Consider the following 15,947-nt stretch of genomic DNA (forward strand, 5'->3'; position numbering starts at 1 on the left):
AAACTTAAAGAGTGATATAAAAACCTGCTTCTAGATAAGAATTGAGACTTAGTAGTCCCTGATTAGAATATGATATGTATGGAGAAACTTACAGTAATTTGATTCACAAAAATGGATATCTGAATAAGATTATTTTTACTTTTGCTCCTTTTTCCTATGAAAGTTCATGTACTGAGCAGACTGTTTTTACTGAGTATATCCTCCATGACTGAAAGATATAGCCTGTTTATAAACCTGTTATGGATTTAACTTTATGAAACAAGCTCCCCACCTTCCCTACCCAACATACTGGATAGAGGCCAACAGTCTAACCACTTAGTGTTTCTAGTCTAGTAAAATTTAAGAAATAAATCAGCAAAGATTTTGATTTGAGTGTGTGGTACAAAGAATGCCCAGTGTTCATACAGTGCCCAATTTATAAAGGAATCTGTAACAAGCTTGTAGTATTTGCCAGTTAGGTGCTGCTTACCGATAGGTTGACAGTTCCCAGCTGCAATCAGTTATGCTTCCATTATTTCTGTTGTTTAAACATGCCTAGGAATACCCGTTCAGAGGATTTCACAAAATGCATCTAAGTTTCAAAACAAAGTAAAGACCATGTGAGAAAAAAGACATCCAAATGCATTCTGAATGGGGAGATTTTTTTCTGAGAGTAATTATAATCTCTTTGTCACCCCCTCCCTCCCTGACTCCACCCCACACACCCAGCATTTATAGAATCACACCCACAACACATAGTGTTTGATTTAATGCAGGGTTGCACTTCAATCAAGAGACTGCTGAGGTCACGTCACAGAAATGGCTACAGTGCTTCTTGGCCCCATTATAGCCTTGATCATTCAGGGCTTTGTTTTGGTTAATTGAATAGACTCCTGCTGGGGGGAGCTCCTACATATTTGGGACTGTATGTCACTGAAAGAGTTTTGAGACTAGCAGGTAGTGACCTGGGGCTTAGGGAAGGAGGTGAGTTCTGCATTAGACAAGGGAAAAGAAAAAAAAAAGGTTGCTCTGAAACCATGACAGGACAAAGGAAAAAGAAGCAAATAGTTTTTGAATAGAAAATTAATCATTGAAAAGAGACTGGCTATTGTGAGGCACTCATAAAATTAGAGGGAGCATTTAACTTGAAATATATGAGAAAAAGCACTATAGAAACTCCCACAGAGGCCTGTAATGGAAAATACATTTGGCCATCTCATTATAAGAACATCCCTGGGAGCCAGGTGTTATGAGCATTAGTAAGAAGGTGGTCTTATAAAAATTTTGATTATAATCAAGCTTAATGTATTTGAGGCTTAATAAAAGTATTGTATGGATGTAGTGAGTATCATGGCATAATAGAGACCTCTTAGTATTGGATTGCTCATAAGTATTGTATTTCATAACGTTGATCTGTGGAGGTCTTTGCTTCCTGATGGGAAAATAGGAACTTGTATTGGTAAAGAGAAGATCACAGAATTGTAGCCCGGCCCCTATTAACCCCAGAAAATACAATGCAGCATATATCTTATCATCTTAATCTCCCAAATATTTTTCCAGTTAATATTATAATACAATATTGTATATAACAAACGGATGTCTCCCCTAGGTCACTGTTTGTAATTTAGTAAATTGTAGGTGTCCAACTGGAGAGCCTAGAGCTACTGGTGAAGAATGAATGCTTGAGATGCCTCATTAATTCCATGTAGGTAAGAGGCTGGTGGGCTTAAAGGATTTGGTGGTAGCCCCATAGAGAACCACCAAATGTAATTCAGATAGCGTGGAAGCAACTCTTTTTTTCCTATTATTTTTTTCCTACTCCACGCTGTGAAACCTCACTGATCATTATTTTTTAGGCACTTTATGTGTCACAGCAACAACAGAAAGGCTGAAATATGCATGGAAATAGGAGTTTCAATTAAACTCAAATCATGTATTTGTTAAAAGACCTGGGTTTTAGTTTTTATACAGCTTCCTTGGGCACAGGGCTCTTCACATGGATTGCGATTTGACTTTGCTGCTTTATAATCTAAGGGTGTTGTGCTATAATATGAACAATTTATTGAGGCAAAAATGTAGAAAAGTAAGTATTCCAGGTTTTACATTGAGAATTATGAGCAAAAATAGTAAATTGACACCTCAGTATAACAGGAAAGCTTGTTAGATTATGTCTTTTATATTTATATTGTCTTTGTACATTTTGTACTCTTTTAATATTGCTGTCCCCTCATTAGGCAAAGTCATTTTCCTCTTGGTTTTGGTGGCTGCCTTCAAGCATATCTCTAGAAATGGAACACTTTTTACTTTTACTGTCATAAATATATTTTAAGCAGATAATGCATCTTTTAATATTTACCCTTGTCAAGTAATAAAGATCAATTTTGATGATTACAAATTTATTGCAATGACTTACCAGTTTAGTTCACTGAATTTGTTGTGTTACATTATTTGCTTGCTGCAAATTAGATTATAGGCAGCTACCACACTTGGAGTGATTTATTTTTGATACTTTGTAATTTAACTGAAGAGCTCAACACCTATTATTTGAACACTTTAATTTATGAGGCTGATTAAATATATGTTTCTAATTTATCACAATTATTAACAATGTTTTAGCTGAATCTTTTCATAAGAGAAATGGGAACTCTTTCTAAATAGTTGAAGGAAGGAAAGTCATTTGGAAGCCTTGCTATTCTTCCCGGCATTCACTTTGTGAGGGAGATCCAATTCCTGTAACATACTCTGTACCTGTTTGTGGGAACTGACATAGCAGGTTCCTGGGGGTTGTATATCCCTTGGGGAAAATTCCCAGAGGTATAAACACTTTTGAATTACTGACATGTGGAGCACAGATCTTCATAGCTTTGAAAGACACTACCCAAGTTTATAAAAGCTTGCTCTCTGACCCCAGGTCAGAAAATTGGGTGGTCTGTAATTTTACTGGATTCATGCATCCTTGAGTGATGAAATGCTAACCTATCTCTTGATTTTTTTTTTTTAACTGCTGTCATTTCATTGTATTTCACCAAAGTCCCTAGGCTATTTTTTTCCACATCTTTTTTCTGTTAAATTAGTAACTCATTAGGAAGGCAGGGGATACAGGTCATAGTATGGTGATTATGCTTTAGAACCTGCCCACCCCACATGCCTTTTCTCCCCAGCTATGTCTCTAGTGAGGCGATAAGTGAGTTCAACTTAAATACAAGTATTACATGTTCTTAAATATTTATCTCTATCACTTAGTACATATGGACATGAGGGTGAAGTTCTGTCTCCTTCCTACTGCTCCCCTCTCCTTGAATATTTTAATTGATGCTCTTTTCCTTTCAGCTATTGGATTTGAGGCGCTATTCTATAGATGTTACTAATAGTTGTTTTTGAGACTATAGAAAAAATAAGCAGGGAAAATCCTGCTGTGCCATAGAAATCTATGTTAATTACAATCAAGGTATACATTAAGTAATTTATCGTCTACCATTAATACCCTTTCCAGGCTTAGTAATTTGTTGTCCTGCCATCACTTTAAAGGCTTTACACAGATTATTTTCTGAATAATGGGGATAATATCCCATTCATCATTCTGATTTACCGAACTTGTACCATTACTCCACCTTTCTTTTCTGAACTTACCCGCTCCCCTAGTTTTCAGCCATCTAGAAGGGATGCTCTGTCATTAGTCTGACATCTCAGAGATTCTCTCTTCTCTTTGCCGCTTACATGAACATATGTATACCTCTTAAAGTGTATGTAGGGCATTGTGTTGAAGAATATGTGTTTATAATGTGTCTGTGTGATTCACGGCCCTGTGTACAGGCTTTTAAGCAAAATTTTGGTTTACTATACTGTAGTAGTAATAACTCCTAATTTCCCCCTTTTGAATAAATTAAATATATATTAACTACTGGTAGTTCATTACTTCATTCTGCTGTCACTATTTTTTTTATTTAAAATGTTGTATCTCAGAGTAGTGAAAAGTAGAAGGGTAATGAAATATATTTGGATTCTTTTAACTTACATTGTTTAAATGATCATTTAAAAGACTTTGTGGTGTTAGTAAAATTATTTTACCTCTCTAAGAAGAATTTAATAAATTGTATTCATTCACTTCTTATTCACTTGAGAAAAGTTTTCAATTCAGGTCTCTGAAGAGTTAATAGAATGGTTTTATTCATATTTTATACTCAGAATCATTGTTTCTTCATAAAAAAATTACCTCAGATCTGAGAAAATTATGTAATATTTTTTGGACTTGGCTAAAGTGGTCTCACAGTTTTGCATTTTAAAGAGCCTTCCATATATATGGACTCAAGGTGAATAGGGTCCTCTTCTGTTTTGCTCTAGTTATTCCTCATGCTTAGAAAAATACATGCTACATACTGTTTGTTGAATTAATCATGCTTCTAATGCATTTTAACTTTGTATTTTTAGTGTGACCTAATTCATATTATCTTTTTAATTGTGGACACTATGACAGATTAGTCCCAGATTTTGGAGATTATTCCTAGTAATTATTTTTTACGTATTTTTTAATTAAATTTAGTTATTTTCTTACCTCATTGTTAATTTTTGGACAGTATTTGTTTCTCCGCTAGGTGTAGTCCCTGTAGTTCCTAGTTCCTCTACCACCAACTGCCCCCCCATCCATCTAAACTAGTAGAATTTCTTATAGCACTTTTGATTGATAAACAGAAGACAACTTTAAAGCTCCTTATGGCATTATATCTGTAATAATATTTAGAAAAATATCAATGTGTTCATTTAGTGGTCTCTAATATAATTCAATTAAGGCATTATTCTCTCTCCCTATACTTCAGTAAATGAAACAATAGGAGAGCAGTTCAGTAACTTTAACAATTTGAGTAAATGATTAGGTATCTGGTCCCTGATCAGTCTACACATCTTCCTTAGGAAAGGAGATGGTGAGTTTCTTGAACTGACTGAAGAGGCCATATTTTAGTGCCTGTCATAGCCCCACAAGAGGCTTCCCAATATTATGTGTGTGCATGTGTTCACACACGTGTGTGAATTGTATAAAATAAAATGGCAGTTTCCTTAGCTGAACATATATATATATATATATATATATATATATATATGCACATACACACATAGTGGCATACTGGAGGCACTTAGATCCTAGTTTTGTACATTCATCCAATTCAGGAATTAAATGAGACTATCAGGAGATTATATAATATCAAATTTTTTGACATTGAGAATCATGTGTCTGATGATGTAGGAAAAGTAAAAACTAAACTATGCTTTTCTCTTTTTCTATTTATCTAGACTTTTTTTCCTTTGTTGGTTTTTTGTTTGTTTAATCTGCCTTCACTGACTCCTTAAATGAAATGCCTTCCAAAAAAAAAAAAAAAATACAGGTTGAGTCTTTTTTTTTTTTCAATTGGTGGGCCATAGCTAACATGACTGTAGTTGTCATTGTTGATTAGATTGTGTCTAAGATTGTGAACATTAAATGTCATTTTGCAAATAGAGCTATTGTATTTTATCATCTAAAATTACTCTAAAAATGACACGATCCAAAATCCGTGAAAGGTTATGAGAGACCAAATATAACAAGTTGTTAAGGCAGATGGACTGCTTTGGTTGAGAAGGCTATGTGCAAATTTAGATATATGATTTTAAGCAAATTAGAATATTTTTCTTAATTTAAAAACCTGATGCTATATATTAGAACATATAAATATAATTTGAATTACAAGTAGATTTATAGCTCAACTGTTCAACTACCTGCATATCACAATCTCTGATTTATCATATGAATCATGTCAGTTTTTATTGTTCATATCTTTTCAGGCATCTGGCAAGCTGAGATTGAGATTTGTTTTCACATATGTTGTGATAGAGAAGACTCAGGATGTGTAGTGGTTTAGCATCAGGCTGTATGCGCTTTAATTCTCACTTCCAGTGGCAAAACATTCTGTCATATTTTTAAAGTACTGGAATTCTTATTCTAATGTATGTTAAGTAGTTTTCTATTTCTATGCTTTCTGTATCTCTGTTATCATCTCTACCACACACCTTTACGATTTTGAAAAACAAAATTCTACAAATATAAGCATTAATTTTCATTTTCAACATGGTGTACATGTCTAATTAAATAGATGATTATGTGAATACACTCTTTATAGTAGGGTAATTGCTTCATTTATAATTCAGATGCATATTTAGGTAATTTTTAAGTATATCAATAGACTTATGTCATTTGCTTAGAACTACATTCTCATCTTTGCTCAGCTGTGATATGTTTTAGCAACCTTAAATTTTTTTCTTGGTTTGTTTATACATTTTATTTTGTGAAATGAGTACTTGTTTTCAGTATGCATGATTCTCACATACTTTGGGCCATAATTTGGTTATTATGCTTTGTCTTCTGTACTTTTTTCTTGTCCTATCATACATATGCACACTTGTGAAAATACCATTTAAATGAACTGTATGGAAAATAACTGGTTTATTATAATTGGTCTTTGAAAATTTTGATAAATTGATGGCTGAAATATTGAAAACAGTCCTGTAAATCTTTTATGAGAAATATTTTTACTTGCGTAAGTTGAGTATTACTGACACATGATAAACATCTTGCTCTCAGTTTTCTTCCATCACATTGATTCTGCTTTTTTATTCCATTTCTTTGCCTTTGTAACCCCTTTGCTTCCTCCTCCTTTTCATTCTCACCCCTATGATTGTAATTAATGGCGAGGACTTAATTCATGTTTCCCCGCCCACACTTTGCTGACATCATAAATTATCTGGATACAAATGGACAATATTCATTAGCTGTGCACTTCACTGAAAGAGCCTTACGCGGGAGTGCTGCAGACTCCCATTTTTATTAAAAGTTAAAATGCTTCTGCTATCATGGGGGCTGGGGAATTAGCTATCATAGAGGATAGGACTACAGTACTAATAAATAAAAGCAATAACTATTGCTGTTGGTGAGTGACCTGAGAAAAGAACACTGCAGAGTTGTTTGTTGTTTCTTTCACTTAGCAGCAGCACTGGCTTAAAAGCTTAAACCACTGTGGAGGCCTATAGAACTCTTGGTAAGTTTGAGAAACAACTGTCAAAAGAAAAGTTTTAGGCAAAGATTCTTTGAGTATTTTTGTGTGCCTGTGCTGTTTTGGAACTATGCATACATTTACCTAATGGAAGTGACAAATATCCTTGTCAGTCATAAGGCTCCCCTTTTTGTATCATCTTTAGTAACTAGGACTTTGGTGGTAGATGGTGAGGCATATAAACATATTGAGGTGTAAAGCTGTGTTCCTGAAATTACATAGTTTTATAAGCAAATGACAATTTGATAAATATTAAAATCATATTTTAATATTTAGTAGAAAAACATAAAGAGAGTTTTTGTACATGAGTAATAATCTTGGCAATTACTTTTGGAAATGCTTCCCTCAAATTGCTTACATTATTTTTGCTGGGATCTAATATTTGAAACAAGAACAAAACAAAGTACTGAAATGTGTGTAGGAAAATGCACTTTCTGGTTAATGGAGTGGATAAAAACTATGGTAGTTTCATAAGTCTATCTTTTAGAGGTTTTTTTGTTTTGTTTTGTTTTTTGTATAGCAATATAGAGTCTTCTTGTGAGGAGTAAACCTAAGTTTATTGATACATGGTAATGAAATCATATTGATTATGACATTAATCATTGATGAAAAAGTATTCTAAAATGTGGTATATGATTGGGAATAATTTAAAGGGGCACTAATGATTTCAACTTAGGCAATTAGAAAATTTAAGCCTCAGAGTAATGACTTAGATATTGCACATTCCAAAAACTAAATGCACATTAAAAACTTAAAAACATGAGTCAGTAGGCCAGAAACCTTTTTTTTTTTTTTTTGTTAACAAGCTCTTATTAACTTTCAAGTGAAAATAAACAACTATTTTGGCAGTAGTAAAAATAAAGTATTTCCTGAGCTTAATTCATCTCAGGGTAATTATATGTAAAAATGGTGCTTATATTGAAATTAAATGCTTTGGAACTTCAGATGTGTTTCTGTTGTGTATTGTGGTAAGTGTTATTTTTTAACATTTCCTAGAACAACCTGGCATTTCCAGGGACACACTAGACTTGCTTAGCTAATGGAACTGTTAGAAGGTATTCTGCTCTTCAGAAACCATTCTTTATGTAAAAATTGCATTGTTTAATACTTGCCCCCTAATGTTTTCTAGATATTCGGCTATCATCAACATGACATAAACTGTTACTAACATAGGATTTACACATTTAGCCCAGTTTTCCCCTCAAATATAATCTTAACAGTAATTGAATAAACAGCAGCATTTTGAATTGTAATTAGCATTTTTAAAAAACAATTTATTTATTTATTTATACAAGCATTGGGTACAGGCAGAAGCACGGGAGGGTGAGAGAATTCACCAGAGCCAGAGCAGAGAGCAGAACACGCAGACGGATGAAGTACACTGCTGAGGGGAGCAATGGGCTGCAAGAGAGGTCTGCGTGCCATGTGGGACCCTGGCCCCTGCAGCCGGGGATCGAACTGGCACTATGGAGGCTGTGGGCAGCTTCACAACCCAGTGCTCAACCGCTGCACCACCACAGAGGCCCGTAATTAGCATTTTGAAGAAAATTAACTTGCTTTTATTCTTAAGTTTCATGGGAACCTTTAAGTTCAAGGGGAGAATATTGAGTTAATAGTACCTAATTCAAACAGAGATTAGCCAGTGGGATCAACCATAATATAATTATTGTCTAACACTAGAGGAGGTAAATAAAACTGGCACAATATTTCATTTTGAGAAAATTTGACTCTTTATTAAAAGAACTTGTGGTATGTGGTATCCTGAAAGATACTGAACTGGGAGTTAAGCTTCAGGCTCTGCCTTTATTATTAATTAGATTTATGATGATATAAGTAAATCATTTAATCTCAATTTATAATTTCCAGTTGGTGAAATGAAGAGTTTGGTTTAGATCAAGCTCTTACTGAAATTGTAGTGAGCAAAACACTAATTTTCTTGGTCAAATATTTAAATAATGCTATATAATCCATAATTCACTAAAAGAGTTGGCAGTCTATTAGCACATGAGAAGATCTGAATTTTGTAGAATGGAAATGTAAATTTGTTTAATATTAATTAGAGTTAGATGACAATGCAATGCTTATGATATTTGTTTTAGTTTCAAGTAGCCAAACAATTTATGTACCATTTTATGTCCAATATATGTTTCAGTAAATTACTCCTGTGAAATTCTTATTTAAATGATAGCTAAAAATTCTTCCAGGTGTAAAATTCTGATTCTATGACATGAATAATGTCATGTACTTTTACTTCTTGCCTTACAAGGAAGTATTGGTATATTTTGAAGTTCAGCTTTATTGTTATTCCTTCCAGAAGATAATTCCCATGTGACCCTATCGCATGTCAGGAATAGCACAGCTTAGTTTAAGCTACCAAATTAAAGTATAAACAGTGGTAGATTTGGTATGACCTAACTCCTGGGACTTTGTTTAAAAAGTCAAATATTATGCATACATATTTTTTGCTTGTTCGATTTTTCAATGAGCTCTACCACTGCAGCTCAAGGGAGATTAAAGGAAAAAAAAAACCTACATAAACACAAAGCAAAAACCTGAGCTTGTGTGTAAAGCTACTGCACTGGAGCGAATGTGGTTTAATTCTTGGCACTGGCAGCTTGTTGGAGAATTACAATATGTTGGCATGAGTCTCTAGGTCTCATTGTTCCAGATGAGGGAGTCAGTCTTAAGAGTGTTTGGCACTGAAGGGAAAAAGGAGTGAGAGTTATAGGGGATGAACAGGCCCTAAAGAGGCAGGATGCCATTGTAACAATGGCTGGCACAGTTGGGGAGGCCATTCACTGGTGGGGATTGCCATAGGCATTGATGTGAAGAAGCATATGTGAGCAAAAGATGTAAGGGTGAGAAGGGAAAAGCAAGCAAACATACCAAAAGGGTCCTGATGGCAAAAGAAAAAAAAAATCCAATGTGAGAGTCATATTAATATCAATGTGTTGACTGATGTTAGTTTTCATTTCTATCCAATTTATTTTATAGCTTACTTCTTAACATTTTTAACATTTTATTGTTTTCTTATAAAACCTATACCTACCTCTTTTTCCCCTAAAGAGATAGATCTTTAAGCAAAGAGGAATGGTTTTATATTTTGTCTGTTCTGCTTTCTGGACAGGTGATTTTGGACAAAGCAGTTTTCTGAACCTTAGTTTTGCCATCTGCAAAATGGATATAATAAATTTTACCATCAAAAACGATATTACATCTGCTAACATTCTGTAAGCTGAAATGGTATGCAAGAAATAATTACTATTATAACTCACATTTATTTTAATATAGAAAGCCCTAGTTCTTATTTTGAAGGGAACCATGACACTTAAATGCTTGGGAGAAGTAACTCTCAGGAGAATCTTCTAAAGTGTTTAAATTAAAATTATGGCACATTTTAACATGAAAATAATGAATAATCCAGCATTCGAACATTTGGAAATATGCTCACAGTATAAAACATGCTCACAGTATAAAAATACAATTGTAATTGTTTTTAAAATACATCACATTTTAGAAGATATAATATTTAATAGAGAACTATCTCTTTTGCTCTGTAAGCCCTGAAGCAGCACTTAACATAATGGTGTCACATTTCACTTTACTCATAACTGCATGTTTCTGAACAGGTATATTATAAATATTGGGATTTTGCCATTTAGTCTTCTACATCTCTAGTCATGAATTTTCTACGGGATCTTTGCCATTTTCAGAGAAGTTCACACTGATGATTGTGAGTTCATTTCTTACCACATTTTTACAAACTGTGAAGGGAAACTAATGGAAACAGTGGCAGTTGATAGAATACTGGATATGGATTTGATGTGGAGGTGTTTGGGCAAAATGAGGTGCCCTTTGTCCCACAAGCTGCCTATGTCACAGTCTTGGTCAGAAGCTAGGTTGTTTGACCTAGAGCCCAACAGACCTACCCTATGAGTATTTTTAGTTTATCAGCTATCTCTGCTTTATGGTTTTCACTGAATTGTCTACAATTCTAAAGTGTAAAATCATATAGTGGGAGGCATGTATGTGTACTGGAAAGAACAAAAAAGCCTGTAAGTTGAACGTAGCTACGTTTCCTGAGATTTGGTTTCTTAAATGGTAAAGCAGATGCACCAATGCAGAAAATTTCTATGAGAAGTTGGAGGTGTCACATATAAAGGAACTGCTATACCGCTTAGCACATAACCTGCTAATAGTAGCTATCATCATTTTGTTACTGACGAGAGTTTGGAATTTGTAGGGAGAAAAAACTTAATTCATGACTCAGCTCTGCCCATTACATTTTGTGAAACCCCAGACAAGTTCTTTTCTTCTTTTTAAAAAATAAACTCTAATATAGCTCTTGTAACACAATCTATGTCATCAGGTGTTTGCTATGATTGTTGAGAGAACACAGGTAAAAAAGCATTTTGTATAGTTCCTGGCCCCTAAGCTCTTCAATAAATGTTTATTGAATCTGAATTTAAAGTATATCCCTCATCCAAATTGCATGTGTTATTATCCTTATTCATCCTCAGGCACGACAGTCCTGAGTTAGCCTTATTTCTGATTTGACATTTTCCAAATTATTACAAGAAGTTCTTCATTTTTCTGTAGCATGTCTTCAGAGTTTGGTGCTTAAAAAAAAGTGGCTCTGTAGACAAGCTTTATATCTTTATGCAAGTTAATGAAGAGGACAAGAATGTTCCGCAGGTTTCAGAAATCTGGCTGCTGTTTCTTTAACTCTGCAACTTAGACAGAAGACTTCTGTTTCTTTATGAGCACACTACAGTGAATATTTTGTCTAGCTGCAGGGGAAAAGCTTTGTCATGGACTTTGCAGACAATAGCCTTAAAAGTAAAATGGTCTGCTTTTGGTGCCGAGGTTCAGGGCCTATTGTTAGTGCACAATGGATTTCTACTGCTGCATTCCTGCTTTGCAAAGGTTTGTTAGCTTTTAATGACAGACAGTGCTCTATTGCAAATACCTTCTTGGCTGTGCCCTGTTTACATGCTACTCAAGAATTTTTGTGGAGTGCTGGAAAAAAGAAACAGTGGTGTTTGTTTGACCTACTCTGATAAGATTTAGAAAATTTCACTCACCAAGCATTTAGTGGGAATGTGGCAACTGGGAATCCTGGCAGTTTTTTAAAGTTACTTTTAAAGCCTCGAAGAAAAGAAATATTGATTACAGTAGGGAGATATTAAATTGATTTTATTACTCATATAATTTTCATTACCATTTCCAAAACAATATGGTTTAGAAGTAGGGGTATTTTAAGAAAAACGTCCTTGAAAAATCTTTCCCCTTAAACCTGAAAAATGGAGATAGATTTTGTTATAAAGGAAAAAAATACATTTCACACATACCATAGTAAATCTGCACACAGTTGTAGCATGTAAGTATGTGAGTATACATATGTATATATGCATGTGCATTATGTGTATACATATATATATATACATATGTATGTAAATATATATGCACTTCACATGTGGACAGAAGTCCTAATCATTTATCGCTTTCACCATTTCTTTTCCACAAGTTTTGATATCTGAAGCAGAAGCATTCCATACTGTCACAGTTTTGCCAAGGAAAATTTCACCTCTGCTTTGTTGAAAAGCCCACACAGGCCCTGATAGCTGATTTCTGTAAGATAGGGGTCTGAGGAAAGCGCCTGGCATCAGCCAAAGATGATAAAGATGCCTTAAAATGCATTTTACAGTGGGGAAAATGAACCAATTCCTAATAATCTTATAGTCCCTAGGCCAGACGGTCCCTTTGATAAGTTAACATGTACTCCCTTTATGCTCCTAGTAGGGGGTAAGCAAATGTCTGAACAAACACAAATACACATAAACACCAATGTGGAGAATGGCAGTGTATGTCTTAGATCCAGATAATAAGTGTGGGCATTGTTATTTAGATGGGGCATACTGGGACACTTATCTTTTAGTACACTCCATTTTCTAACTGAATGCAGTGCTAATCGTGGGTTTGAAAGCCATTGTAATTGTGTACCCATCTAAATGCTGACAAGAATATACAATTGCATTGTTTAGAGCTGAGTTTAATGTTTGGGAGTTTTATTAGCATTTATATTTACTTATACATGAAAATTCAACACAAAAGGCAAGGTCAGAAACCGTGAGATACATAGAAACAAATGTCAGAGTATAAAATGAGCCTTGGTCTCTAAAATCTGTGTGCCCTGTCCCAATAAAGGGCATTTTAAAAGAGCATGATGCAAATCTGAAATAAACAAATAATAGGTTTTCATTATAGGTATTACTTGCTTCTCTAGATTTTGCAATCTTTGTAAAAGCTTCCTTTATACCAACTTTTTTTTTTTTTTAATGTTCTCGGTACTGGCAAATCTTTCCACAGTGTGCTTACCACCACACGATGTTAAACACATATTATAAAGTGGATGTAATTGTAAACACACAGAGGGATATAATTACATGTAGCAGATTTAAGAGCTAATTCTTTGCCTTTTTTTTTACTCTGCATTTTATCAACATAATTATTTTTTGACTGCAGACTAACACCCTGAAATTGACAAGCATCCATTATAGCAGGAATTTGTTCACCAAATTGAAAAACAATGAACTGCAGGTTTATGTGTACCCATTGTCATAAAGAATCAGTATGGCTTTGTTCCGCAAGAGGAAAAAGCTAATGATTTTGAAACAGCAGGTGACAAAACACATTCTTTTTTCCTCCCCTGTTATCAGTTTGTTGATGAAGTCATTATGAACTGGGGCTGGGTTAGGAATGGCCTTATTTTTAGCAGATAGACTTTTAATGAGCTCCATTGTAAAGATAGTCATGTTGATTTGCTTACATTTTTTTTCTTTACTTAGAAACCCCCAGTATTGAAAAGCTACTCTCAAAGGACTGGAAAGACAAGCTTCTTGCAATGGGATCAGGGAACTTTGGTGAAATAAAAGGTAATATGTTTATAATTATATTGATCAAAATTGTAACTAAATGAAGTTGATTTCCAGGAATGTTAGTGATGATAGAGCACTTCTTCTCCAACCTACTCAGCCCCTTGCCTTCTCTGAATTAGGGGTGTCTTCTATCTAGCTTGAAAGTGGATGAATCAGGGTTCGGAGTTGCTCTTTCTGTGCCTTATAGAATAAACAGCATGCTGTTGTGACTGAATAGTCCCACTGAGTCTTTAACAGCCTTTGGTTTTCATCATTTTTTAGAAAAAGTATATATGATTTACTTTATAAATAGGATGCATTTATAGCAATACGCAGTTCTGTTCTGCACATTTCAAGAAGGTTTCATACACTTTCTATATAGGATGTATGAATGTACCTATTCTACATTTAAAACTAGAAATGATGAATGGAGAAGACTTAATGAAAGATTGTTTTGTGCTATAAGAACGACATTTTGCAGTTGGTTTTGAGTCTGCAATTACATATAATTTAGAAAAATGCTATATGGACTTCAGAAGATACTGAAGTCTTAGTAAACTGATTAATAAAGAGGGGGAAGAGATTTGATTTTCCATGAAAAGGTAGAATCAAATAATCTATTCAATTAACTTACAAATGTGTTTTCTCAGTGCATAGGAGACAATCTACAATTTTTTTATTTATTGCTAATAGAATACTATGGATTCTGAGTTCTTTAGGATTAATTTTCTGAGAAAAATACTTATCAATATTATATATCTAGTTATATGTTGCTCACCAGATTTATATTAATATACACGTAGAAATGTGTGTATCAATCACGTGTTTGTGTGTGTTCCCCTAAGAGAAACAATTGTCTCTCTCAAGGCACTACTACTGTCGCCCAGTATCTTAAGAAAACAAAACGTAGATCAGTCTTCTCAACTGTCTGACCCCTGAGATTTACACTAAGATTTCCATATTTAGAAACTCCAGAAAATGTCTGACTGCACATTTCACTTTTCATCCACATGTTTGGAGTTTACATATATCCTGGCTATGGTTAGGTGTGAATGGGTGATGAGAGAATGAATGGGTGTTAATCAACCTAATTCAGTAACCAAAATCTAGAGTGGAATCATATTCAAGTAAACAACAGTGAATATGCCTTAGGGAGCTTCAAGACAAAGTTCAAAGAGAATAGAGTAGTTGTGGGCAGCAGACCCTTCATATTATTTTGTTGAATTTTAACCCCTTGTCCCCTGAGATATAAAATGTACTCTCTAAGTTTCTTTATTCTCCCCTGAGCGAGGTAATAACAGAGTTGAGCAGAGAAGACCTCCTGTTCCCCACCTGTGATCTCATTCCATTGGAGAACACACGTTTCCCCTCCCTCGTTTTCCTCACAAGTCCAACATAAAAGCAGCAGCAGCAGCAGTGAGGATAAGCTTAGAGAAAGGAGGCTCTGCTGTCTGTTCAGGCTTGCCTGTGGGGTTAGTTCAGGAAGCTCAGTACAGTCACAAAAGAAGGTTCTGTCTTTAATTTGGAGTTTTTTAAGCTTCACATTCAGAGCACAAGTTTGGTTATTGTCCTCTGGTTCTGTTCAAAAGCTGTTTTCTGATGCACTTTCAAAGCAACTGTAGCTCTCTCTTCTGTTGGGGGCATGGTTATTAGGTGCTCCGATCGGGCTTGGCAGTAAACTGGGAAATGAGCGTTGGGTTACTTTTCCTACTGACTGCCCATGACAGTTGCAATTACTATCCATTGTTCACAGGTGGCTAGAAAGTGGAGCACAGACAATAGTGTGGTGCCCTTTGGGGGGTAAATGAATTTGACTTAATGATTCTTGGGGGGTCACACTCTGAGCCCAGGAATGTCATTCTCATGCCACCTCTGGAGTTAGACAAGAACAGTGACTTACCTGTTTGGCAGCTGTTTTATTTATGAGGCAAATAAAGGTCTAAGTCTCATGTAAGTGTACCCTGGTTTTGTT

The 15,947-nt window shown here is 34.7% G+C and overlaps 1 protein-coding gene across 6 annotated transcripts in view; it reads left to right on the forward strand.

The window, feature by feature from the left end:
• The window catches only part of SOX5 (SRY-box transcription factor 5), a gene marked incomplete at both ends in the record, with an annotated part of 392,519 nt that overhangs the window by 168,204 nt on the left and 208,368 nt on the right, over positions 1-15,947 (forward strand). For all 6 annotated transcript variants that reach the window (XM_084256237.1, XM_084256240.1, XM_084256238.1 and 3 more), the window contains one exon: positions 13,907-13,993. In XM_084256237.1, coding sequence (XP_084112363.1) covers positions 13,907-13,993 — 87 coding nt within the window. The remainder of the gene's footprint in view (positions 1-13,906; positions 13,994-15,947) is intronic.

The sequence above is a fragment of the Talpa europaea genome (assembly GCF_964194135.1).
Source record: "Talpa europaea genome assembly, chromosome: 15".
Lineage (NCBI taxonomy): Eukaryota > Metazoa > Chordata > Mammalia > Eulipotyphla > Talpidae > Talpa > Talpa europaea.